This window comes from Oryctolagus cuniculus, chromosome X (assembly GCF_051225735.1).
Source record: "Oryctolagus cuniculus isolate XC-2025 breed Fujian yellow rabbit chromosome X, ASM5122573v1, whole genome shotgun sequence".
Taxonomy (NCBI): domain Eukaryota; kingdom Metazoa; phylum Chordata; class Mammalia; order Lagomorpha; family Leporidae; genus Oryctolagus; species Oryctolagus cuniculus.
In genome coordinates, this window is record NC_142888.1 from 7,777,861 (window position 1) to 7,803,292 (window position 25,432).

General features: G+C 41.8%; 1 protein-coding gene across 5 annotated transcripts in view; it reads left to right on the top strand.

The window, feature by feature from the left end:
• The window catches only part of PHEX (phosphate regulating endopeptidase X-linked), a 233,611-nt gene that overhangs the window by 22,255 nt on the left and 185,924 nt on the right, over positions 1–25,432 (top strand). For 4 of the 5 annotated variants that reach the window (XM_002719974.6, XM_089324706.1, XM_089324703.1 and 1 more), the window contains 2 exons: positions 17,570–17,656; positions 18,687–18,913. In XM_002719974.6, coding sequence (XP_002720020.1) covers positions 17,570–17,656; positions 18,687–18,913 — 314 coding nt within the window. Of the gene's footprint in view, positions 1–15,358; positions 15,460–17,569; positions 17,657–18,686; positions 18,914–25,432 lie in introns of those variants that run through there. The other variant, XM_089324705.1, reaches the window with a different exon arrangement.

Below are 25,432 nucleotides of genomic sequence, written 5' to 3' on the forward strand. Positions count from 1 at the left end.
GTGTTTTGAGTGGCAAATTCAAACCATTGTAAGAAATTTGTTTTTATTGGCAGATCTTGATCATGACCCTAAACCCCAGAAAGTTTTAATTTAAATGGTCAGATAACATTTGTTGGAGTTGAGTTCTAAATCAGTCACTCCTACAGGGAGGCAGAGAAGAGGAAAGAGGGAATTGGTGACATCTTAGACTATGCTAGATCCTCCCTAAATGTCGGTTACTCCCCTTCTTCCTTCTCTCATCCCTAGGGGATCCTTAACTGGGATCCACAGACCACCAGAACCTGCCATGGGGCTGTTTCTGGAATCCAGGGACTTGAATGGGGGAAAATGCATTTCCACTCATCTCTGATGGAACCTTAGCATTTTCTTTACTCATGAACATAGGCAACAAATCCCAGTACAATTAGCAGTGCCTATGACTTTGTTACCCATAGGAACCATGCTTATTTTTTCCATTTTATCACAGGTATCTTGAAATGCTTTGTGCATCGCTCTTTTCAAATTGCATTCATTTATTCATTAAAAAGAAAACAAATTACAGTAGTTGTTAGACTCCATGTTCGGTCTTGTTATTTAATGAGCTAATTAAGGAGCACACCTATTATGAACGTCACAAAATAAATGTTTTGAGAACCGTGTGTCAGAATACCTCGTTTCCTTTGTAAACCTAGGTTTATCATGTGTGCGGTTATAAACCGTACATTTAATGGACTGCCCAAGGGAGGTAGGCAATGAAGAACATCAAGAACCCTTGTTTATATAAGGATTGCTATGGCAGGACTCAAGTAGGGATCATTTTACTTAGTTCCAGCTCTTGATAGATCCTAATTCAGGTGTTTTGAGTGGAGTTGGCTATTAGACAGCCTCATGGGTCCACTCATACCCAAATCTTTGAATAATCCACTGTCTGGACTCCTTGGATAATGAGCATATTACCATCAGTTAATATGTGCTTGGAAGGATATTAGATGAAACTGGAGATTTGTGTTTGAAGACTTGTGCTGATACCAGTCCTTGAACTTATTAAATACAGACTTAATGAGATTGCCTGTGCCGTGGAATAAATATACATTCAGGTGAAATTACAAAGTGCTGCCATGTGCTTATGAATTCAGGACGTTAAAGATCAATTCTCTACTAGAGATGTTGTAGCTTTTGCTGTGGTGCAGTTAAAAATATTTGCAAACTGTGCAAATTATTGAAGATAGTAATGCACAAAGTACTTATTTTTTATTCATGAGTACATACAACATGGTGTATGAAAAAGCTAGGTGTTAGCTACTCCTGAAGGCAAAGTCTCTTTGGTTGAACTTGAAAAGGGTGGGGCAGGGAGGCTGTCAAACTACGGGCTCTGGAACTGAGGTTCCAAGGAGAAGACTAAATTTAAAAATGGTTTTATTTAGCTCTAACTTCGTGATGCATCCTAACTCAGGTGTTTTGGGTGGAGTTAGTTATCAAACATCCCCAGATGTTCACTCGTACCCTAATCTTTGAGCCATCCACTGTGAGGACTTTTAGGGAATGAGCACATTAACAAGTCCAAATTGGCCCTGTTGGAAGGAAGGAAAGAATGAACTTTTGGGGTGTTGGGAGAAATGGCAGGAGCAAGATGACTGAAGGATGTAGAAATCCATCTGTGGGATTAAAATTTTATTTGTTTTTATTTATTTGACAGGAGTGGGTGGGGGGAGAAAGGGCGCTTCAATCACAGGTTCATTCCCCAAATGCCTGCAATGCTTGGGGGCTGTGCTGGGCCAAAGCTGGGAACGCTGTCTGAGTCTTCCACGTGGGTGGCAGGGACCCATTCACTGGAACCTTCATCTGCTGCCTCCCTGGGTACGTATTAGCAGAAATTGGAAGGAGAGTCAGCACTCAAACCCAGGAGCTCTGCTATTGGATGCCAGCGTCTTAACTAGTAGTTGTGTCTTAACTACTAGGCAAATGCCTACCCCAATTTTTGAGATTTTTGACCTATGGGAATGCTGAGCTTCAGAGAAGTGGAACAACAGCCTGAAGATGCGGTGAATGGAAATATTAACTGAAAAAGAAAGTTGGAGAGTAGATGAGGGGGCATTTTTGTAGCATAAATATTGCAGCACATTATGAAAAGTTAGCTTGAATGTTGTAGGAGGAAAGACACATTTTACTTTAGAAGATGGTCTACTAAATTTAGATTCTTGACTAAAAATCAGTTCTTTGGCATGACTAATGACACAGGATATGTGCATCCCGAGAAGTAAGTATACACCCCCAGTGACACTTCTCCACCTACCCGCACCCAGATGCTTGCATATTTTTGAAAGACCACTTCCTGAGAGAGGATGACTGAGAAGGGAAGGAAACCCTAGCCGCCTTCAGTGGTAACAATTTGGAGGCATACGCACGTGAACTGTGGTGGCCTTCAGGATTCTTGAAGTGCCTCCAAGTATCCACGTGTTTTTGCCATTCGGTGCCAGAAGCTACAGTAATAATGGAGCTAAGAATTTGGGCTTTTTGTGAGAACTTCCAAGGGCATCCAGATTGCACAGCAGAAGCGCATGACTCCGGTCTCGTGTGCCTCGGAGAGATGGGTGAATGTCTTACCGTACTTCTAATTTGTTAAGGGCAAATGGAGGCATGAGCACAATTGCAGTTTGTTGCAGGCTAAAACATATGGCTGAGCTGGGTTGAAAATGTCATACTTGCATTTCCAAACACCCTGCTTAGAGGGTTTCACCGTGTTCTCACCTTGAATTCTGAGAACTTTTCAGCTGTGACTGAAGGTGTGGAAGGGTCAAGCATCTTTGTAATGTGGCAAGATCCCCATATCTCCCCTGATTGACTACTGTGAAGTGAGCCTTTAATAGGCTCCATTTTTAAAAATAAGAGTGTATGACACAGGGAAGCACCTAACAGGGACACAGAGGTGACCTTTTTTTCATAACACCTTCAGTTACCATTTGTTGAACTCTCTCAACTGAGCTCCCAATGTGTCTGAAAGAGGTAAGATGTAAATATATTTCATTTTGCAGAGAAAGGAACAGAGGTATCTGGCAGGTAGCAGTACAATAACTAGTCCAAGGTCACACAGCTAATAGGCAAAGAAGTCAGAGTTAGAATTCAGGTTGTTTGACCCTTAGTGCCTGGAAAAAGCCCTGATAAGTAGGACGGTGTTACTATCCTCATTTTACAGCTCTGAAAACTGAGACTTGGAGAGAGGTAAGTAATTTGTCCATATTCAGACAACTAATGGCCTACAAAATGTATAATTTTGACTGTTATTTTTAAAATGTGGCTGCTAGAAAAGAGTCACATGCGACTTGTATTTATGGCTCATATTTCCGCTTAGAGTAGTGTCCAGTAGAAATGAGTCACAAATACAAGTCACATGTGACTTTGCTCTCTGGTAGCCACATTAAAAATAGTAGCAGTTGAAATGATGTATTTTATCTAACCCAACCTATCAAAAATACTGCCATGTAAACATGTAGTCAATGCCAGAAAATTTATTTGTAAGATATTTTGCATTTCTTTCTTTGCTACTGTTTGAAATCTGCTGTTTATTATGCTGGTAGCACGTAATCGTCTAGACCAGGCACGTTGCTGGTGCCCTGTAGCCCCAGGTGACTACTGCGGGCTGTACTGCACGTGGCCCAGTTGGACTAGTGCTTCTCAGCCCTGGCTGCCCGGCAGAATCCCAGATCCTGGGACCCCTCATCTGTGCCCCTCTACTCCTCAGGAGATGCCCAAACTACCGAGAACTGGAGCCATTGTTCATTGGAGAAGGTTCTGTGAGTTTCGCGAAGAAAGAACTGGCAGTATACTTTGCTGGGTGACATGAAAGAATGTGCCATAGCTCATTTATTTATCTCAAAAATTTGGCCAAGTACCCAGAATAATGTAGGAAAAGAAATTTCATTCCCTTCTGAGCTACATGTTGGTCTGGATGTGCACCAATGGAAGTAAATTACGACAAAAACTTCTGTTCTTTTAATTGAAGTCAGAGGTGTTAGTGTCAGGCTGGAACCTCTGAGCTGTGCGGGAGAGGAAGTTGAGGTTGGGAGCTGCAGGCCGCTGCTGGAATAGCATAAGTCTAGTGGGGAATCTGTGGGAGGTGCTGGGTGACGAAAGGAGGCAATTGTGGTTCTTGCCTGAGGTCTGAAGGCTCTGCGGCCCCCTGTGCCTTGGGATGTCATGAAGCTGCTCTTGCCAGAGGCCTCACACCCATCTTCCCTCTTAGCCAAGCTTGTGTTTCTGCCCCCCTGAGACCTGCATGTGCAACCCATTATTCAGAAATGAAAACATTTCCTCTCACCTGCGGGTTCAGTTGTCCTTAAATGCTTTTGATGTCATTTGGAATGATTTTTATATTGGCTTCTTTTAGCTAAATCTAAACAGGACTTCAATATTCCTGATATATTTATTATTTCCCAGAATGAAAATTCTAGGTCTTCTGAGGTGGTAGCTCTTCAGCTATGTGCCATACTGCTAGTTACATTTATTTGACTTAAAACTCAGCCAGGGAACAGGCTAACCCTGCAGGGTCTTCCACCGCCTTAACAAAATTGTCAACTGTAAGAGGCACCATTTCACATGTGCTAAGAAAGAAGAGTAAGCTACTACACAATACTTTCTTATCATTTGGTGTTTTATTTTGTGTTCATTGGAGTTCTTTTAGCCTTACTTAGTTTTTTTTATATCATGTATAATTCTTTGCATCCATTAAAAAGGTTAAGTGCAAATACTATTGGTTAGAGTAGTCCTAGAGCTTTTTCATGTTGAATCATCAGTATTTTTGTTTTTTAAAAGATATTGTCCTATTGCTCACAAAAACAGTAGTGATTCAACAATTCCTGAAAAGTACTCAACTGTTGTCTCAGGTATTTTACTCCAGGATGAGCTCTTTGGTTGTAGTAAGTTTTTATTTCATGAACAAGTCATGCTGAAATAATTCTGAAGCCATTTAAATGGCAGTGTACCAACCATGCACCCAGCTCATTTGCGGTGTTGACACTTAAGAATGGCCATGATCAAGTTCATCCATAGGCAGGTAATGGCAACCATCTCATGACTGTGTCTAGCAGACAGTTTCAAATTGGATTCATTTTGAGATGTGAAAAAAAGTGCATCTTAGATTTACTTAAATATGATATGTAAATTATATTTCTCATTATTTGGGCTCCCTGACTTCTTGTCACATCTACTGCACTTTTGTATTTTGAACAGTTTCACTGAAATGTACAGGATGCTCCTACCTTAGCAAACCTTGGCTTTAAAAAAAATGGTTTGAGGAGAAGAGAGCAAGCAAGCATGCTGCTCCATCTGCTGGTTCACTCCCCAGATGCCCGCAACAGCTGGGGCTGGGCAGGGCTAAAGCCAGGAGCATATGACTCAGCACGGGTTTCCCATATGGATGACAGGGACCCAGCTCCTAGAGGTATCATAATACTGCTGCCTCTGAGGGTGAGCGTTAGCAGGAAGCTGGAAACGGGAACAGAGTTGGAACTTGAACCCAGGCACTCTGCTATGGGATGCAGGTATCTCAACTGATACTGTAATTGCTAGGCCAAACGCCTGCCCTCCCGAGAGAGAATTCTCCCCTCAATTTCTTTTAGCAAAGATTTGCTAATTTCATTTTCCTTTGATTTCCTCCTCAAAAAACCTGGGAAACTTGAATATATTAGGAAATCTGCATGTAATTGCAGATTAATAACCTACTCATTAATACCACATTAGATCATCATGATTAATAGCATCTATGTGAATGCTTAATGAATTAGTAATGATGGACTATTTGCTTTAAAGTGTCAAGAGAACATCGTAAAAAGGCACTACCCATAACGGGAAAAGTAATTATATGCTGCTTGCATAATAGCTTGTCATAAGAAAGAAGTGTTTGTTTGGGAAGCCTCATTGGTGTTGATATTTGCACAGTGAGAGGTACTTTTAAAACATTCATGGACCTTTTAATTTATAAAATGGGAAGGAATTTTGGCTTTTCATAAATAGGATAGGTGTGGAAACTGATATTTGTGTTTGTGTGTTTCTGTCACAAATATGTGCTAAAATAAAAGTTTACCTGTTCGCTAACCAGAGAGACTTCCTATTGCGGCCCCTTAGAGTAAGTTCTAAATTAAACTGCTTCTATTACCTGCTGGTCTATTCTGAATTCACAGATTCACTAGCATTTCTTTATACTAATTTTACTCCTTTAAAGAATCTTCTGTTTTTTTCCATGGTTCTTCATTCTAATTCTGTGATGTTGGTAGTCATCATTGTTTATTTCTGTCTTTGCCCTACATCCGAGGAAGCGAAGGTCAAGAAAATTATGTGACTTGCCCAAACCAATACAGCCATATAATTTATCCCCCACAGATTATGGGTCTACCATTTCAAACGTCTCCAATTTTAACCCAGGCAGAAAGAGCTGCCAGGAGCAGAGGCTCTGTCCAGCTGGTGCCTTTGAGGAAACCCAAGAAGCCCAATGTGATGGGCACTCCAAGTTGGAGGGGAGCGGGACAAAGGACAAAACTGAAGAGAAAGGCAGGGGTCAGAGCATGCAGGCCTTGCAGGCCACGTAAAGATTCTTGATTTTGTCCTGTGACGAGGGTAAGTCATGTGCAAATGTCCTGTCAGGGATGCCTTTTGTCAGAGCACACTGTCTGCCTGCTACAGTGGCTTGGAAGTGGTGGTTGACACATGGAGCCCAATCCTGGGGGCCCCATTCCGCTGATCTGTTTGCTAGAGTGGCATCCAAATGAAGGTAGAGTTTGTCTTTCCTACTCCAGGAAACTCTGACGCATTGTTTGCTATCCCTTTCTCTGGTGTCTCCTTGGTCAACATCAAGGGTCGTTGCGTTTTCTGTTGCTTCTGATTTCTCTGAACTGTGGAAGTTACTTTGCTGAGCACCCCCTGTCACCTGGGACAGAAGCCACCAGGGAAGCCATGGCAGCAACTAGTGGACATGGTAGTTTCTCGTCCTTCCAGCCTTAGGTCCTTTTGTGTTCATTACTTGTGTCCAAAGTGCTATTGCTGCCCCTCTTTTGCGTGGAGAGGATTCTGGATGGAGAAGGAAAGAAAGCCCCTTTTCTCATTCTTCACTCTCAGACACCCACTTCTAGAGGGACGGTCCCTCTTCCACACGTTGCGGTTAGAACAGCCAGGAATAGAACCCCTCCGTCTCCCCTCCTCATGAAGGTGGGAGTGAAAACAGGGGTTAGTTGGGAAGTGGCTTTATAAACCTATGTTTGCTGTGTTTTGATGCTGCTTTTCTAGCAGAGGGAGGGACTGTCAAGTCTGGAACTCAGATGTTTCAGGATTTCAGGGATGTAATGTTTACACTATTCCTTCCTTTAGGGTGTGGTATAAGCTGGGATTGAAAATAGTTGCCCTGTGTTCTGTTGTTTTTTTTTTTTTTTTTTTTTTTTCACTTTGAAGATCTTCCTGGCATAGTGCTGATTTTTTTTCCGTCTTAAGCCAATGAGCCAACTTTCACCTCAAACCCCTATTGCATTTTACTTTTAAGAAAAGAACTTTTTCCTTTTCTTTAGAAAACTTTTATTTAATAAATATAAATTTCAGAAGTACAACTTTTGGATTATAGCAGTTTTTCCCCCCATAACTACCCTCCCACCTGCAAACCATCCCATCTTCTATTCCCTCTCCCATCCCATTCTTCATTAAGATTCATTTTCAATTATCTTTATATACAGAAGATCAACTCTGTACTAAGTAAAGATTTCAACAGTTTGCACTCACACACACAAAGTGTAAAGTACTGTTTGAATACTAGTTTTACCATTAATTCATAGTACAACACATTAAGGACACATAGTACAACACATTAAGCACAGAGGTCTTACATGGAGAGTAAGTGCACAGTGACTGCTGTTGTTGAGTTAACAATTGACACTTTTTTATATCAGTGATCATCTGAGGCTTTTGTCATGAGCTGCCAAGGTTATGGAAGCCTATTGAGTTCACAAACTCTGACCTTATTGAGACAATGCCACAATCAAAGTGGAAGTTCTCTCCTCCCTTCAGAGAAAGGTACCTCCTTCTTTGATGGCCCAAAACGTGCTATGGGACTCCAAATCCCAGTAAGTTGGCAGGTACCAATGCCATCTTACTAGTTAAAATGAGCAGTTTAAGTTCATAATTGATCATAAAAATAGGATTAAATGTCAAAGGGATCACATAAATAAGACCAGTGTCTGCTAATAGTAACTGATAGAATTAAAAAGGAGAGAACGATCCAGCTTGGGAAGCAGGATACACAGCAGACTCATAGAATGGCAAATGCCCTTGAACAGCACTCGGGCCTCAGAGTCAGCCCTTAAGGCATTGGAATCTGGCTAAAAAGCCCATGAGAGTTTCTCAGGCATGGAAAGCCAAGACACTGTGGCAAAAAATGACCTAGAAAGGAATGTTTTAAACCTGGGCTTGGTGGAACTGAAGAACTAATTCAGACCCAAATGGGCCAATGGCAAGGAGAGCGGTTCCAAAATGCAATAAGGAATGTAGTGGCTTTCTTGAGGACTACTGACATTGAGTTAAAATGGAGCTGTAGAGTGATAAATCCCCCAAAGAAAGTGCTAAAGCTCCTTATCTGATTTTTGGGTAGGGCAGGAATGGCAGAGGAGAGAATCTGGGTTGGTGGTGTTTCTTGAGATTATATGCCTCAAGAGAGACTGCCAAATACTGTTGGTTTAAAGTAGTGGTTCTGTAAAGAAATGTTGAATGTATGAAGAGAATATATTAGATATAAGAAATTTTTATATATTTATGTATTATATATAAAGAATATATCATATACTATATATATATTTCCTACTTATTTGCTCACACAGGGCCATTGCAGAAGTGTATAACCATATAACCACACATGGCCTTTTCCTTATAATGTTAAGCTGGTTGAAATGAGAGACAGGGAAAATTGCCTAATTAGGGTTTTTACTGTAGGAGAAAACTGAAGATGAATTTTAATGACTTCAAGTTTGGCATAGGCCTTACATGGTATTATCTATGAAGATACAAATTATCTAAATAGGGAAGCTATTTTTATGAGTTGGAATATTACATTGGCAGATTTGTTGTAATGCTGTGCTATCAAAAAGTAATGCTAAAATTTAAATTATTTTGAAGTATAAGCTTGATAAGTTTAATCCTTTCAAATGCGCTTATAAGTGAACATAAAAGAGTTATTTTCCATTAGACTTTTAAAATATCTGGCATTTTTATAAAATTGGTTTCATTATAGACAAAGGTCTTTTGTATTAAAGTGAGGGTGTTTTGTGTTATTTTGTAACCCATGATTTAGATTGATGAGTTAGAGGTTTTTTAATCCCCTTAAAATCATCTCTGCCCCTTTTTCTTGAGCTGATGCTAACCAGCAATTCTCATTTATAAGATGATCATAAAAAATGAATGGAGAAAATAATTCTGACAGCTTCTCTCCCTATATTTAGGTGGGAGTTGGTAGAAGAATGAGAAATATCAGCTTTTATTGTCTTTTTAGTATGTCAGAAAGACTCAGTTAATCCCATGCTTGACTAGCTGTGGGGCTGAAGAACTGCAGGGCTGAGTGTCGCACGATTCCTGTGAAAATATGAGGGTTCTGGGAGCCACAGACCATGACTCAGTTAGCTTGAATTTTATTTTTTTAATGGGAATAACAACAGGCTTTGCAAGCTGATTTAGAGTCTCCAGGTCTAACTGCATAAGGGTTTAATACCCATGCAGTGTGAGTTAGAAAAATGAAAATTTTCAGTACAGTAAATAAACTGAGGAGCCTGGAAACCAAATTGAAGTCTGTAGCCTAGAAAATGAACAAGGGCTAAAAATAGTATGATTAGAGGCGGTACTCAACCGTGGGCCATCCAAAGGTGGTTTTTAAGTGCCACCCAAGGAGAAGCCAGACCATGATATGATAGGTTTAAACAAACACCTGGGTCTGGAGAGGGTTGTGTCCCTTATATAGATGTGGAAGCTTAAAATATGAATTTGCCTTTCCGAAGTTTTGATTTTCATGTGTTTTCTCTCAGTAGATTTGGGAGTCCTCCCTCTGCTTTCCAAAGGAGAAATGTTGGCATACTCTACATGAAATAGAGGATTTACCTTGGTGAATCTGGTGTGAAAGTTTGAGAATGCAATTGATGTTTCCATTAAACAAATAGCACCCACATTCATTGGTCTCCCAGAAATTAGTCAGAGGATCTCCTTTAGAACAGACACGGAGAAATGCTGCAGGTCAGAGGAAGGAACACAAAGGAGGATGCTTGGTAAGAGATCCTGTGCTCTTGAGCCAACTTCAAGGTCAAGGCCTCAGCCCAGCACCAGGGTTCTTGGTAGGTTTTTGCTCATAGGCCTAGAACTTTGTATGTGTAAGAGTTTTGAAAACAGTATTAATTGGGCCGATATTCTTGAATATTGCAGAAACGTCAGTTGACTAGCCTGCGGGGCACACGACTGTTGTGAGTGCTTTATGAACCAGGATATTGGAAAGTCCTTAGGAGTTGTGTCCATCCTTTGGAATTTTCTTTTTATAATCAAGACAGTCAGTAAATGCCTTGTGTGAGCAGAAGTGAATTTTAAACAAGGTACTTACTTATTTGAAAGGCAGAGAAGGACAGGAAGAGAAGGAGAGAGAGAGAGAGAGCGAACGAACGAACACACAAACTTTCCATCTACTGGTTTACTCCCCAAATGCCCGCAACAGCCAGGGCTGGGTCAGGCTGAAGCCAGAAGCCAGGACCTCAATCTTGGTCTGTCATATGGGTGGCAGGGATGCAAGTATTTGAGCCATCATCTGCTACCTCCCATGGTGTGTATTAGCAGGCAGCTGGAATTGGGAGTGAGCTGGGACTAGAGCCCAGGCACTCTGATATGGGATGCAGGTATCCCAAGTGCCACCTTAACTACTATGCCAAAACCTACTCCCAAAGACAGAAAATGAGTGAGCTGTAGGATGACTACGATTTTTTTTTAACTTTTTTTTTTAACTTTTATTTAATGAATATAGATTTCCAAAGTACAGCTTATGGACTACATTGGCTTCCCCCCATCCCCCAATGACTTCCCTCCCAACTGCAACCCTCCCCTTTCCTGCTCTCTCTCCCCTTCCATTCATATCAAGATTCATTTTCAATTTTCTATATATACAGAAGATCAGTTTAGTATACATTAAGTAAAGATTTCAACAGTTTGCACCCACATAGAAACACAAAGTGAAAAATACTGTTTGAGTACTCGTTATAGCATTAAATCTCAATGTACAGCACATTAAGGACAGAGATCCTACATGAGGAATAAGTGCACAGTGACTCTTGTTGTTGACTTTACAAATTGACACTCCTGTTTATGGCATCAGTAATCTCCCTATGCTCCAGTCAGGAGTTTCCAAGGCTATGGAAGCCTTTTGAGTTCTCCGACTCTTATCTTGTTTAGACAAGGTCATAGTCAAAGTGGAAGTTCTCTCCTCCCTTCAGAGAAAGGTACCTCCTTCTTTGATGACCTGTTCTTTCCACAGGGATCTCACTCATAGAGATCTTTCATTTAGGGTTTTGGTTTTTTTTTTTTTTTTTTGCCAGAGTGTCTTGGCTTTCCATGCCTGTAATACTCTCATGGGTTTTTCAGCCGGATCCGAATGCCTTTAGGGCTGATTCTGAGGCCAGAGTGCTGTTTAGGACATCTGCCACTCTATGAGTCTGCTGTGTATCTCGCTTCCCATGTTGGATTGCTCTCCCCTTTATTTATTCTATCGGTTAGTATTAGCAGGCACTAGACTTGTTTATGTGATCCCTTTGACTCTTAGTCCTTTCATTATGATCATTGTGAACAGAAATTGATCACTTGTACTAGTGAGATGGCATTGGTACATGCCACCTTGATGGGATTGAATTGGAATCCCCTGGTATGTTTCTAACTCTACCATTTGGGGCAAGTCAGCTTGAGCATGTCCCAAATTGTACATATCTTCCCTCTCTTATTCCCACTCTTATATTTAACAGGGATCACATTTCAGTTTAATTTTAACACTTAAGAATAACTGTGTATTAATTACAGAATTAAACCAGTAGTATTGAGTAGAACAGACAAAAAAATACTAAGAGGGATAATGTATCAAGTTGTTCATTAACAGGATGATTAGGATTGATAGTCCTCTCGGGTTCTGAGAGTACAGGAGGTCGAATGGTAACTTGAAACTCAGACTCTTCCCCTCAGCCCCAGAATATACATGAGCAGGGAACTGTGAATGGATAATTAAAGCCTGGTAAAATTAAACTTAGATACCCTGAAAACTAGTTTTTGTGAAAACAGGTAAGTGAAGTCTTACAATTCATTGCATGACTGGAATGTTAAAAAGAGAACATTATATTGGTAAAACCAGACCTTTGCTGATTTGTAAAAAGAGATAATAAAAGTAGCCACTCCAGTTTCTCACAAGTCCTTCTATGCTGGATGAAAAACATGATTAGACTTCCCTTTTCAGAAGTTCACCTTGGTGAGCATTCAGTAAATACCAACCATGCCAAACTGTAGACCCCGAATGTTCAAAAACTAACACAATCCAGCCCCTACCCAAGAGAATACTCAATGTGATGGAAAATAACCATTGTCAATGCCATTTTTTTTTGCTTCTTCTGGGTGCCCCATGCGGGTACAGGGACCCAAGGACCTGGTCCATCCTCTACTGCTTTCCCAGGCCATAGCAGAGAGCTGGATCGGAAGTGGAGCAGCTGAGATGAACCGGCACCCATATGGGATGCCAGCACTGCAGGCGGTTACTTTACCTGCTATATCACAGTGCCGGCCCCATAAAGACTTATTAAATAGTGCATAAAGTATACTAACCATAGAAGGGAAAATAGACAAAATGAACTACATTAAAATAAGTAATTTCAGCTCATTACAAGATGCCATTAAGAAAATGAGGAGCATGGGTGGGAGGGAGAATAGGGTGGTAAGTATCACTATGTTCCTAAATCTGTGTATGTGAAATACATTAAGCTTGTGTATCTTAAAATAATAAAAAAGAAAAAACTTACTATGGATACTGTAGGAAATGTATGGGAATCTCTATGTGACCACTGCAATTTTTCTGACATTCTAAATCTACACCAAAATAAATTATTAAAATATGTAAAAGAAAAGTGAGCTCTATAGGTTGGAAGATGCTGCAATACTAATACTCAACAACTACTTATGTGTAGAGTATGTATAGAATGTATACAAATCAATTTGGAAAAGTAGGTTGTCCAATGGAAATATGTGGGGACAGGCATGGGTGCAGTAGTTAGGATGCTACTTGGGATGCCTGCGTCTCAGATCAGAGTGCCTGTGTTCAAGTCTGCTTCTCATGCCACACTCATGCTCCTGCAGACACTTGGAGGCAGTGAGTGATGGCTCAAGTGGTTGCGTACCTGCCACCCATTTGGGAGACTGAGTTATGGGCCCTTGGATTTGTTCTGGAACAGTTCTGGCTGTGGCAGGCGTTCGGGGAGTGAATCAAAAAATTGAAGATCTCTTTATTTGTTTGTTTCTCTACTGTTCAAATAAATGAAAATAAATAAAAGTTGCTTAAAATACAAATATGTGAAATAGACTTGAGTAAGTGCTTCACAAAAGAGCAAGTTGGTAGCCTTGTTTGGGGGTAGTTTTGGGAAGGGAGTGCAAGGAGGTTGTGAGATTCTGGTAACAATGTTGGTTACTTGCGTGTATTTATGTTGTGAAAACCCTTCAGATTATGAGCTGTGGATTTTTCCATGGCAGGTATGTTCTACTTTCATTGAGAGAATTTACATAAAATAAAATGCCTTGTGCAGGATGAGGAATGCAAATAAAATATTTTCAGGGTTTACCACTGACTGTAAAATATATCTCATCATTTAGTGTTGCCTCTCCTATGGAAGCAGAAGAAGTGTTGAGAGTGTGGGGCTTGCTTGCCAGGTAGCACGAGCAGGTCCAGTTAATGAAATAGACCTACACAGGGAGTGGCAGTATCTTCAGTTTGCATAGGCCTGTGTCCACCAATTCTCCTGAGAAGGAAGGAAAGAAACAAAAATGACTGTGGAGGAAGCACCAGAAACAAGCTTGATGACAGTTTTATGTATGGCTAACTGGGCCTGTGATTCTGCTTAAGCTGCCACTTATTGGTCACCTTTATCACTGCCTGAGAACTATGATATAGAGCTTTCTGTGCATTAAAAAATTTAAATCCTCATGACTTTTAGCCTAGCAGTTAAGCTTCCTGCATCTCACATAGGAATGCCTGGGTTCAGTTCCTGGATCTGCTCCTGATTCCATACCCTGGGAAGCAGCAGGAGATGGCTCAAGTAGTTGGGTCCCTACCACTGGCATGGAATATCTGGATTAAGTGCCTGGCTCCTTGTATGACCCCAGCCACTGTGGGCATTTGGGGAGTGAGCTAGAAGTTTGAAGCACTTGCACATATTCTCTCTCTCTCTCTCTCACTCTCACTCTCTTGCTCTCTCTCAAATAAATTTTAAAACAATTTTAAAATGGGTTTAGTAAAGCAACCTAATAGACTTGTTAAGGCAGTGGGATTTTGAATCCTACAGTCACGGGTTCTGGTCGCAGATTGCTGTTACTTCCTACCCAGAATTTGAACAAGTTATCTAATGTCTCTAAGCATCAGTTTCTTCACCTGTGAATTTGGATAAATAATTGCACTGATATGATTTGGATATTAGTTTGAGTTACCTACAAGGGCCTCTGTGTTAAAGGCTTGGTGCCTAAGGTGGTGCTATTGGGAAATTATAGAATCTTCAGGAGATGAGACTTAGTAGGGTATGCCCTTAGAAGGTAGTTCTTGTAAGAGGATTGTTATAAAACCAGAATTTGGGTCCAGTCTTTCTCTCCGTTTCGTGGCTTGTCATGTGATACTTCTGTGCACATGCTCTGCCTTTCACCATGGGCACCTCGCTGCCAAGTCTGTGCCATACCATTTGGACCTTGAAACTCTGTTTCCTTCACGAATAGCTTATCTCAGGTATTTTATTACAGTGACTAAAAGCTGTCTGATGAAGTGCATACCTCCCAAGGTCATACAGTCCAACTTTGTTTGAGTGTAATGAAAAGAAAAATACTACTTGATATCTTATATACGATGTTCAGATGATGATCAGAAGAACTTTTCAAGCCAATTTTGAAGTCTGAGGTTTGCAGCACTGTAGGGTTTTTTTTTTTTTAATTTGACAGGTAGAGTTATAGACAGAGAGAAAGGTCTTCCTTCCGTTGGTTCACCCCCCAAATGGCTGCAATGCCTGGCGCTGCACCAATCCGAAGCCAGGAGCCAGGTGCTTCTCCTGGTCTCCCATGCAGGTGCAGGGCCCAAGCACCTGGGCCATCCTCCACTGCCCTCCCAGACCACAGCAGAGAGCTGGACTGGAAGAGGGGCAACCGGGACTAGAACCCGGCGCCCATATGGGATGCCGGTGCCACAGGTGGAGGATTAACCAGGTGAGCTATGGCACTGGCCCCAGCACTGTAGGTTTTATGAACTGGAATCTTCCTTTTCTATTGTATCGTAGTAAGAAATACCTTGATTGGCAGGGGGGGAAGGATTGAGAAATCCTCCAAGAAACAACACAGGTTATGATGGGAATGCCCCTGTAGGAGTGCTCCATAGCCCTTTTCAATGCTTTCTGGTCTTTTAAACAACCTGAGTAATTGCCTGTAATAGGCAGGCTTTGTTTTCTGCTCATTAATGACTCTCCAAGATAGATTTTATTCCTCTTACCACTAATTCATATGCAGAGAGAAATGAGCTGGATGCCGCCAGCTGATTGCCACACCACTGTCTGCATATCAATGCTCTCCTGCCTGGTTGGCTATGGGAAGTAGGAAAAGAGAAGGGAAGGAAGAGAGTACCAAGGAACCTATGGTAGTTCAGTATGTCTTTAAAGCCAATTCTGGTTCAAACCCCAGAATGTTGTACAAATGTTGATGTTTGTGCAAGGTTAGTGTTTTGGGGTTGCTCTACTTAGCAGTCCCATGTCCTCTTGTCACCTTTTTGTGACACACAGCGTGCCTCAAGAGCATACACAGGTACATAGCTGATGCTTTTAGTTCTTTTGCTCCTGTGGCTTGCTTTTGGTCCCCAGGGCATTCATGTTTGCGGCCTGTGGCGTGTTCATAGCATGAGAACATCATCAGAGTCCTAAGTGAAATGGGAGTATTTACCTCCAAATGTGTTTCCCTAGCTGTCACGTGGCTGGAATGATTGTGTGGTCAGTTCCAGGTGGATAGGCACATGATCTGATTTAAATAGAAACACATGTAGGTACAGTTTTAGAACTTTCTGTTTATTAAAAGAAAGCCCCTTTCTTTATCCTTGGGGCTAGTGATCTTGCTTTTATTGCTATTATGGTACATAAGAAAGACATACCAAACAAGCTAAAATAATTGAAAACACCCACGTCGAACTCAGTTTATTTTACTGAAATCCATCTTGCGGTATGGGCTTGTTTTATGTGCAGATGCTTATGAAAAAGCTGGACAGGGGCTCTGGGTTTCATTTTTTAACATGTGGAACTGCTGGCCGAGCAGTTGATTACCCTTTGGGGAATATGTAATTATTTATTAATTTGATTAGCATCATACATTGTGTGTTGGAACGATTCAGAATCCTGTAGGAACATCTGCTGTCCTGTGCTTTTGGAGGCTGCTAGCTTGTTTCCCAGAAGCCTTGACAGCTGCACGTTGACATAGTTGGTGACGGCAGTGCCATGATGCTGCAGTCACCATTGGGAGTTTTTGTTTTGGCTTCATTTTGGTAAGTTGATACTTTAAAGGACATTCAAGGCGTTTTTTGTGAAGGCATGTTTTCATTGAGTCCTGGCTTTCCTCTCTCTTGATTTAATGAAATAGTGACAGCTGTCATTTTCTACCTTCATACAGTATCATTAGTGATTTTATAAAAACAGAAAATCATATGCCAGGTGGGCCTGGCATCCATTTTACACACAGCTTCCTGTGAATGGGCAGGACTTGGCATAGGTAAAAGGACAAGTTTTTAGGCAATTCGGGCAGGCTTTCAAATCTTGCCTCTCCTTTTTCTCTCCCATGTCCACAGCGTGTTTATGCAACATTGACTAAAACTTCTAATGGGAAATTCCTTCCAGGTGAGCTCCCTGAGAGACTGGCCTGTGAAGAAACCTGCAGAAATCTGACCCTGATGAAATTGCCTCCGTTGAGAATATTACTTGGTGCAAAAACAAGGGACAGAATTCAGTTATTTTTGGTTCTTGAAAAAATGAAATCTGTTTCCTTTTGTGTAGGTGGCAGAAGAAATTAACCCTTGTAGAAGGTCCAGGCTCAGTTGGAAATTGAGCTTTTGGTTTCCTTTGAATTAGGAGAGCCCTGGAGAGGAGAATGTTGAATTGTTTTGAACTTCAAGCAACTTAGAATCAGTTCTGCTGTCTGCATGTCTTTTTTATAGATGTGTCTTTTTCAGGGTTGTCTGTCTTTACATGGACGTTTTTGGACACTGGGCTGTGATTAACAAATGACCTCCAACGTGGTACAACGTGTAGGTTGATACTAATGAATCCTTTCTTAACCTTTTCAGCACTGTTGGAGAAGTCAATCAGTAGAAGGCGGGACACTGAAGCTGTACAAAAAGCCAAGATCCTTTATTCGTCCTGCATGAATGAGAGTGAGTAATAAAGAAAATAAACATTTAGTACCCTTATCTTTCATAATTCTATTAGTGTTTAAAGATATTATATAAGGGAAAAGAGAACTACTAAGAATTCTATTAAAATTTAAAGGTGGTGTTCCAGGGAAGCAGTGATTTTCAAAGACTACATTTTGATTAGTCTCCTCTGGAAGAAATAATGTTACTTCTATGTCTTAGATCCTTTGGATAGCAAAGAAATAGAAGCTTGGGCAGGGTTAGCCGAGCAAACTGCACTGGACCTGGTGCAGAAACCAGAATCCAGAGGCCAGGCCGCTCGTCTCAGCAAGAAGCTGGGAAGGAGTGCACTTGGGAGTGTTGATGTATTCCATAGCATCTACTGCGACCTAGAGAAGTCCAGATTCCCAGGTGCACCAGGCTCCTTTGTCAGCCTGGCAGTTATCTTTGTCGGGTACCTCTGACTTGTTTCAACATCTTGGGTCTGATTGGAGCTGGTGAAATATTTACCATTTTACCTGCTTCTCGTTCTAAAGGCCGTCACAGGAAGAAGCCAACACCCGTGGGAAGTGTATTAACTGGTCTAGGAGTGTGGGTATTACTTGGTGAGATAGAAGAAGGCATTAAAAGCCAGAAATCTGAAATATTCTTTCACTTTTAGTGGGGAGTGTTTGCCTTTACTGAGCAATTTTCTTTAGTTTGGCTTGTCCCTTGGTCCCACCAAATATTGCTAGCCTGACAAACTTTGCTTATTGGTTGGGGTCAGAGTCATGAGCACGTCTTCTAGTGCAGGGATATCTAATCAGTTAGCTCTCTGGTCACTCTCCTGGCAAGAACCCAGGTTTAGACAGTGGCATTGAAGTGTAGGTAACAGGTAGTTTTTTCTCTGTGAGTCAAGGTCAGTTGACCCCCTCCTCTCTTACCCTTTCCTTAACAGGTGAAATTTTAAGTTGAACTCTCGTGGGAATTTTCTCTTGAAGATGCACTTAGGTTGCAGTTTGCATATCCAGCTTGCGATTCTAACTCTCCCTTCATATCTGCTCCCTTTCAGAAGCAATTGAAAAAGCAGATGCCAAGCCATTGCTGCACATCCTGCGGCATTCACCATTCCGCTGGCCTGTGCTCGAAGCTAACATTGGTCCTGAAGGGGTTTGGTCAGAGAGAAAGTTCAGCCTTCTGCAGGCACTTGCAACATTTCGTGGTCAATACAGTAATTCCGTGTTCATCCGTTTGTATGTGTCACCTGATGACAAGGCATCCAATGAACACATCTTAAAGGTATTGTCAGGATTTATTCCTCCTCTTCATTCAGTTCAAGATTAGCCTTTTTGGGGTGTGTTCCTGCATAAAGAAATGCACGTGGCCTTAATGAAATGGTAAAATTCTGTTGAACAGTAGGATCTGGAATATTCTCCCCTCCTCTCAGAAATGCACAATGTAGATCATTGGCAGATAAATTGTGCCCGCCTTTGCGGAAGTCGCTGAGTGGGTTTCAAGTGTTCTGTGATCTGGCCTTCAGATACCTGTTTGGCGCACTTGGGGCAGGAGGGTCTCTAAATTCCTGTAGAGGAGGCTGTAGGTCTACTGTCATTAGCAAAGATTTTCCGAACTCTGCTCTTCGCCTTGCCTCCTCATTCCTCTGACGGCAGGAATGTGTGCCAAGATTACTTCTTCCCCTTTCACCAATTCCTTCTTGCATACGTGCCTCAGTTTTCATTGGCCATTTCAGTCCAAATCTCTTCTTCTTTTCAAAAGATGAAGAAAAAGCTTGCTGTAAGTCTCTGCTTGCATTTACTGTTGGGAAAATAAGAAGCTCTTCCATAAAGGGGTGAGCCACATGGACAGACTCTGAGGTTGATCACGTGGGCAAAATCAGAAAGCTGTCCAGAAACTACCAACAGTGAAAGATGTCATCAGTGAAAGAACTTTGTAAGAATTCAAGTAACATTTCTCAAATTGCTTTGCACTTTGTTCCTGTTGGGTTTTTTCCCTACTTTGACTAATTATGAAAATATTAGCAAACCACTGATTTCCCCAATTCTGTTTTTTTTTAAGTCAGGCTAGAAAACGTTAATGACATATTGATATTTAAATTATAGAAGTATAAAGCCATTAGAGTGTATTAACCTGTCCTGATATATCAACCTTCCAAAATCCAAACCTTGAAGTTTGTATTTTGATTGAGAGAAGTGGTTGGCATTTTCTTTCCTGCAAAGGGCCAGATAATAGATATTTTAGGCCTTGTGGACCATCTGGTCTCTGTTGCAATGACTCTGCTGTTGTACCTGGGAAAGCAGCTGTGTACAATGAGTGGGTGGAGCTGTGTGGGAGTCTGTTAAAGACGCTAGTTTTCTGACTTCTGGTTTAAACCATGGAAGTATCACTGAAAATCTTTGGTCATTGAAAGAATTTCCATCTACTCAAGAAGAAATTATCAGTTCCAAAGGTAATGGTGTTGGGTGATTAATCTGTAACATGGTGCTGAGCCATCTTCTAATGCTTATCAGGATAAGACATGCCACGTAAGGCACGAAGATAGTGATGATCCAATTGCTCTCTCTCCCATGTGGATAGATTCCTTATATTTGAAGAACTGTGTGTTAAGACTGTCATTCTTAATTCCAAAGTTGTTATTCTATTCTTTGAAAAACCTTAAGTGCTCTTTTGCAGTAAGCTGGGGACTTGGTTTCAAACTTAAGTTCCAACTCTGTTGAGTGATGGAAGATCTTGATTCACATACAAATAATTGAAAATTCTAAGCTTTTTATTTTAACCAGTTTCTGGATATAGTCAAATAATGGAATTTATTTCTTTAAACATTTCCATTTCTTAAAATGGAAAACAATACACAAAAAAGTAAAAAGAATATAATGACAAACTTCAATGTATGCATTCAAACCTTTAACTTTGTGCTGTTCTTGGTTTATCTAAACCCATCCTTTTTTGGGAAGAGGCTGGGGCATTTTATAGCAAATGCAAGACCTAGTATCATTGTACTGGTAAACATTTCAGTGCTTATCTAATAGAAAAGATTTTACTTACAATGAAAAAAACAATAATTCCTAATTAACATCTAATATCCAGTTAATTTTCAGTTGTCCTGATTCCCTAGGCATATTCTTACAAAGACAAAATGGTCTTTGAGTTGGGCTCCAAATAAGAAGCAGATCTGTATTTTGTTGATATGTCTATTTATCAGAGAGAGTGAAAGTGAGTGAGCGAGAGAGAGACATAACATTTCCTATCCACTGGTGCCCTCCACAAATGCTCACAACAGACCCTGGTTGTAGCTGGAAGCTGGGAGCTGGCAGCTGAAATCTGGTGTCCCATGTGGGCAGCAGTAACCCAATGACTTAATTCATCACTGCTGCCTCCCAGGGTGTGAATTAGCACGAAGCTGGAATCGAGAGGAGCCAGGACTTCGAACCCAGGTACTCTGATGTGGCATGCGTTATATTAAACAGTGTCTTAATATCTAGGCCAAACATCTACCACTGATAATAAACTTTTAGCAGCTTGCCTTGCACACTTAATATTCTTTTAAACTGATCATAGAAACACCAAACTATCAAGAATAGAATGCTTTCCAAATATATGGTTGCATTTGTGTACTTACTGTTGCTCTTCTTTGCCAAGATGGCAGCTTGTTCCAAATTGAAATGTTTGAGCCCTGCCTGGCATTTGAGTGCAGCACAAGTTTGCTGCAGTTCTTCCCTTACTTGTACCATTTTGCATGAGTGATTATTCACATATCTGAATTAACCGCTTTTTCCCAAACAAAATAAAGCTACAGTCTTCCTAATCATGACATAGTTACAAGAAGTTCAAGAATGTATCTAGAGATGCTGGGAGAAGCTTCATTTTGAGATCTACATGAAACTCAGTGAATCTGATAACAGAAGTTAGCATATTGGGGTCTGACATAGTGGTTCAGTGGATTAAGCCTCTGCCTGCAATGCCAACATCCCATATCAGAGTGCAAGTTTGAGTCCTGTCTAATCTGCCTTGGATCCAGCTCTCTGCTTGGCAAAGCAGTGGAAGATGGCCCAAGTACCTGGGTCCTTGCCAACCATGAGGGAGACCAGGAAGGAGTTCCAGTATCCTGACTTTGGCCTGTCCCCAGCCCCAGCTGTAGCAGCCATTTGGGGAGTGAACCAGCAGATGGAAGATCTCTTTATCTCTATCTGTGTTCCTGTCTATCTGTGTCCCTCTGTCTCTCTTTGTCACTCTGCTTTCAAATCTTAAAAATGAAGTTAGTTTACTGGTGGTTGCCAAAGTTGTACAATTTGTGTTTTTTGGAAAACACTGGTATAATGGGGAACAAGTAGGTTCTGGTGTTAGAGAGACTGGAATTTACAGTTTAGCTTTGTGAATCACCCATGAATATCATTGTGCAAAGGGCCCCACCTCTCTGAGTGTCACTTTGTGCATGTGTAAAGAAGGGGGGATTAGAATTTGCTTTTCACTGTCACTGTGATATTTAGTGACAGTTTCCATGGTAGATACTGGTCCACAGTAGCATACAACAATAGATTCTCTTATTTTATTTTATTTTATTTTTTTAAAGATTTATTTATTTATTTGAAAGTCAGAATTACACAGAGAGAGGAGAGGCAGAGACAGAGAGAGAGAGGTCCTCCATCCGCTGGTCCACTCCCAAATTGGCCGCAAAGGCCAGAGCTGTGTCGATCCGAAGCCAGGAGCCAGGAGCTTCTTCCGGGTCTCCCATACGGGTGCAGGGACCCAAGCACTTGGGTCATCTTCCACTGCTATCCCAGGCCACAGCAGAGAGCTGGATGGGTAGTGTAGCAGCATCCTACATGGGGTGCCAGTGCCTCTGGCCAGGGCGTTAACCCGCTGCTCCACAGCGCCGGCCCTAAGATTCTCTTTTAAAGCATGACCAGGTGACTAGTCAGTGTGGGGAGCAACTCGGACTAGACTAAGTTACTGGAACTAAGACTTATTCTATGCATCTGCTCTCCCACAATATGGCGCTGGGAGAGGAGTAAACAACTTTTACACAGCTGCCTCCAGTTCGACCAATAACCTGCAGGAACTGATCCTGCTCCTGATTGGAGGAGAGCAGCGTACTCGGCGTGTGGGTAGCAGAGTTGGGATTGGTGGAAGAGGACTATAAAGGAGGAGAGAGACAACATGCACCAGGAACATCTATCTGAAGGAACACCTGAGTAGCCCCCAAGAGAGCCGGCCGGTGGTGTGCCGCTCCCCCGCGGAAGTGGGGAAAGTGGCAGGGGGAACCGCCCTTCCACAGAGGTGGAAGGATCAGCAGCCAACCCGGGAAGAACCAGCAGCAAACCCGGGGAGGGCTGAGCAGACAAAAGAACAGCGCAGGGTCCTGTGTCGTTCCTCCACGAAGAGGGGGAGCGACAGTCAGGACCGTTGAGAAAATGTTTGTTTTCAGTTTGTACACCCAGCATACCTCTGAGAACTCAAATGTAGTCAGGCAAGAAATAGGCATTTCCTTCAGTCATTCTCACCTTTCACACCGAGATAACCCACTGTCCCTCCTCACTGCTCCATTTTCCATCTTCTCTTAGGATCCTGGGGGACTCTCTCATCAGGTTATCTGCTTTCTGAGAAGAACCCACCATGAAATCCATGTGGCTCCTTTGAGTGTGCTTCTCTGATGCTGGGATCTTGGGCTTCCCCTCTCTCGCAGATCCTTGTGTGTTCTAGAGCAGCAACTGGGCCTTCTGCTCCTAAGAACCATTGACTTCTTTGGCTGCCTGGGGTAGCTTCTTCGTGCTGTGGGAGAAATCCCTCTTTCCCAAACTGTCTTCCTTCAGTATGTGAAGTTCATGGAAAATACATCTTACGAAAGAAATTATGCATGAAATAAAAAAATTCACCAAAATAAACTTTTAATTCCACTTTCCCTGAACTTTTTGAAGTGTTTTCATACTTAGGTCTATCAAATTCTATTTTCCTCAGTAGTAGCTTTTTGAATCCCCAAACCCAAAAAGATACGCAAAAGCTCTGTTTCTGGCAGGCCCAGCCTGTGGGCGTGCTGTTGGGTGAACAGATGACAGTGCCTTTGGGTGAAGAAAGAGGCATTTCTTCCAAGGGACAGATATGTATCCTCATGCCCAGGATGTGCAGTTTGGCCAACAAGGGTTGTGGCAGTGCAAACAATCATCCTCTGCAAAGTTCGCCTGTGGTCACAGTGGCTCAGGATTTGCTACCAGCTTAGATCAGAGAAAAGAAATACAACAATAAACTAGGTAACAAAAGTTAATGCCTGAAAACAGTATATCACTGCAGGTCTTTAACTTTATGTCAGTGTATGGCAAGAATGAGAATTTAAGGGACAACGAAGCACTTCAACACAGTATATGTGAGCCTGAAACAACACCTGGAAAGTCAGGGTTGTGCCAGTATGTGTCACTAGTCAGTAAAAACAGCTTACAGTCATCTTTACTCAATGTAAAGCAAAATCCATAAGGCTGGTAAGGAGACTCATGGAAATGTTTTTCTGATTTCTTTGCCTTTCTTTTTCCTACATCATAATTCTCAGATCTTTCTTTTTGTATTACTACTTTGTCTCTTAACCCAAGGTTTATTTTAATTGGAATATCAATTGTAACTGGAGGAAAAAAATTCCCATTTTAAGTTTAATTTATTGGATTTCCTTAAAACATGTTTTATGAAAAAATATTTTGAGAGGGAACGAGACAGCACGAGAGCACTCCCATCTTCTGGTTTACTCCTTTTTTTTAAAAAAATTTTTGACAGGCAGAGTGGACAGTGAGAGAGAGAGACAGAGAGAAAGGTCTTCCTTTGTGGTTGGTTCACCCTCCAACAGCCGCCATGGCTGGCACACTGCACTGATCCGATGGCAGGAGCCAGGTGCTTTTCCTGGTCTCCCATGGGGTGCAGGGCCCAAGCACTTGGGCCATCCTCCACTGCACTCCCTGGCCACAGCAGAGAGCTGGCCTGGAAGAGGGTCAACCGGGACAGAAGCCGGTGCCCCAACTGGGACTAGAACCCGGTGTGCTGGCGCCGCAAGGCGGAGGATTAACCTACTGAGCCACGGTGCCGGCCCCTGGTTTACTCCTTAAATGTCAGCAATTACCAGGGTTGGGCGGAGCCTAGGCCAAGGATGAAGCTAGGAGCCAGGAGCTCAATCCAGGTCTCACATGTGGATGGCCCAACCACTTGAACCGTTATCACTGCCTCCCATGGTCTGCATTGGCAGGAAGCTGGAGTCAGGGGCTGGAGTCAAGAATTGAACCCAGGTGCTCTGATAAGGCCTGAGGGTGTCTACCGGCATCTTAAGTGCTAGGCAAATGCCTGCCTTCTGAAAACATAATTGATTTTCTCCTGTAAATGCAAATAGGAGAAATACCTGAATAACAGAATGTCCTGATGCTGGCTTCTTGAGAAACTTTTTTTTTGTCCCAAGAGTTTGTATGTTTCCAATGAGATTTAGTTGACTAACCTTATTCAATCCATTGGTGTATTTAAAATGTTCCCTAGAAACCATAACAATCTGAAGGTTTATAAAAAGTCTGGTAACCTCACTTGAGTTATCTACATTTTTACAATAAATGGATTCAACTTCATTTCATGCGAGGGAAGCTTTGGCTTTCTTGATGTATTTATACAGTTTCCTTTCCTATGAGACTGGATCTAAAAAGATTCTACAAGTGGTCCAAAGTTAATTGAAAGCCAAAGCATCTTCATCATAATATTGTGTTTCATGGTCCCGGCTTACTTAATTTTTGGAAGAAACAGTGGCGTATTGGGAATTGCAGCAGGATGAAGCCAGGCTGGCTT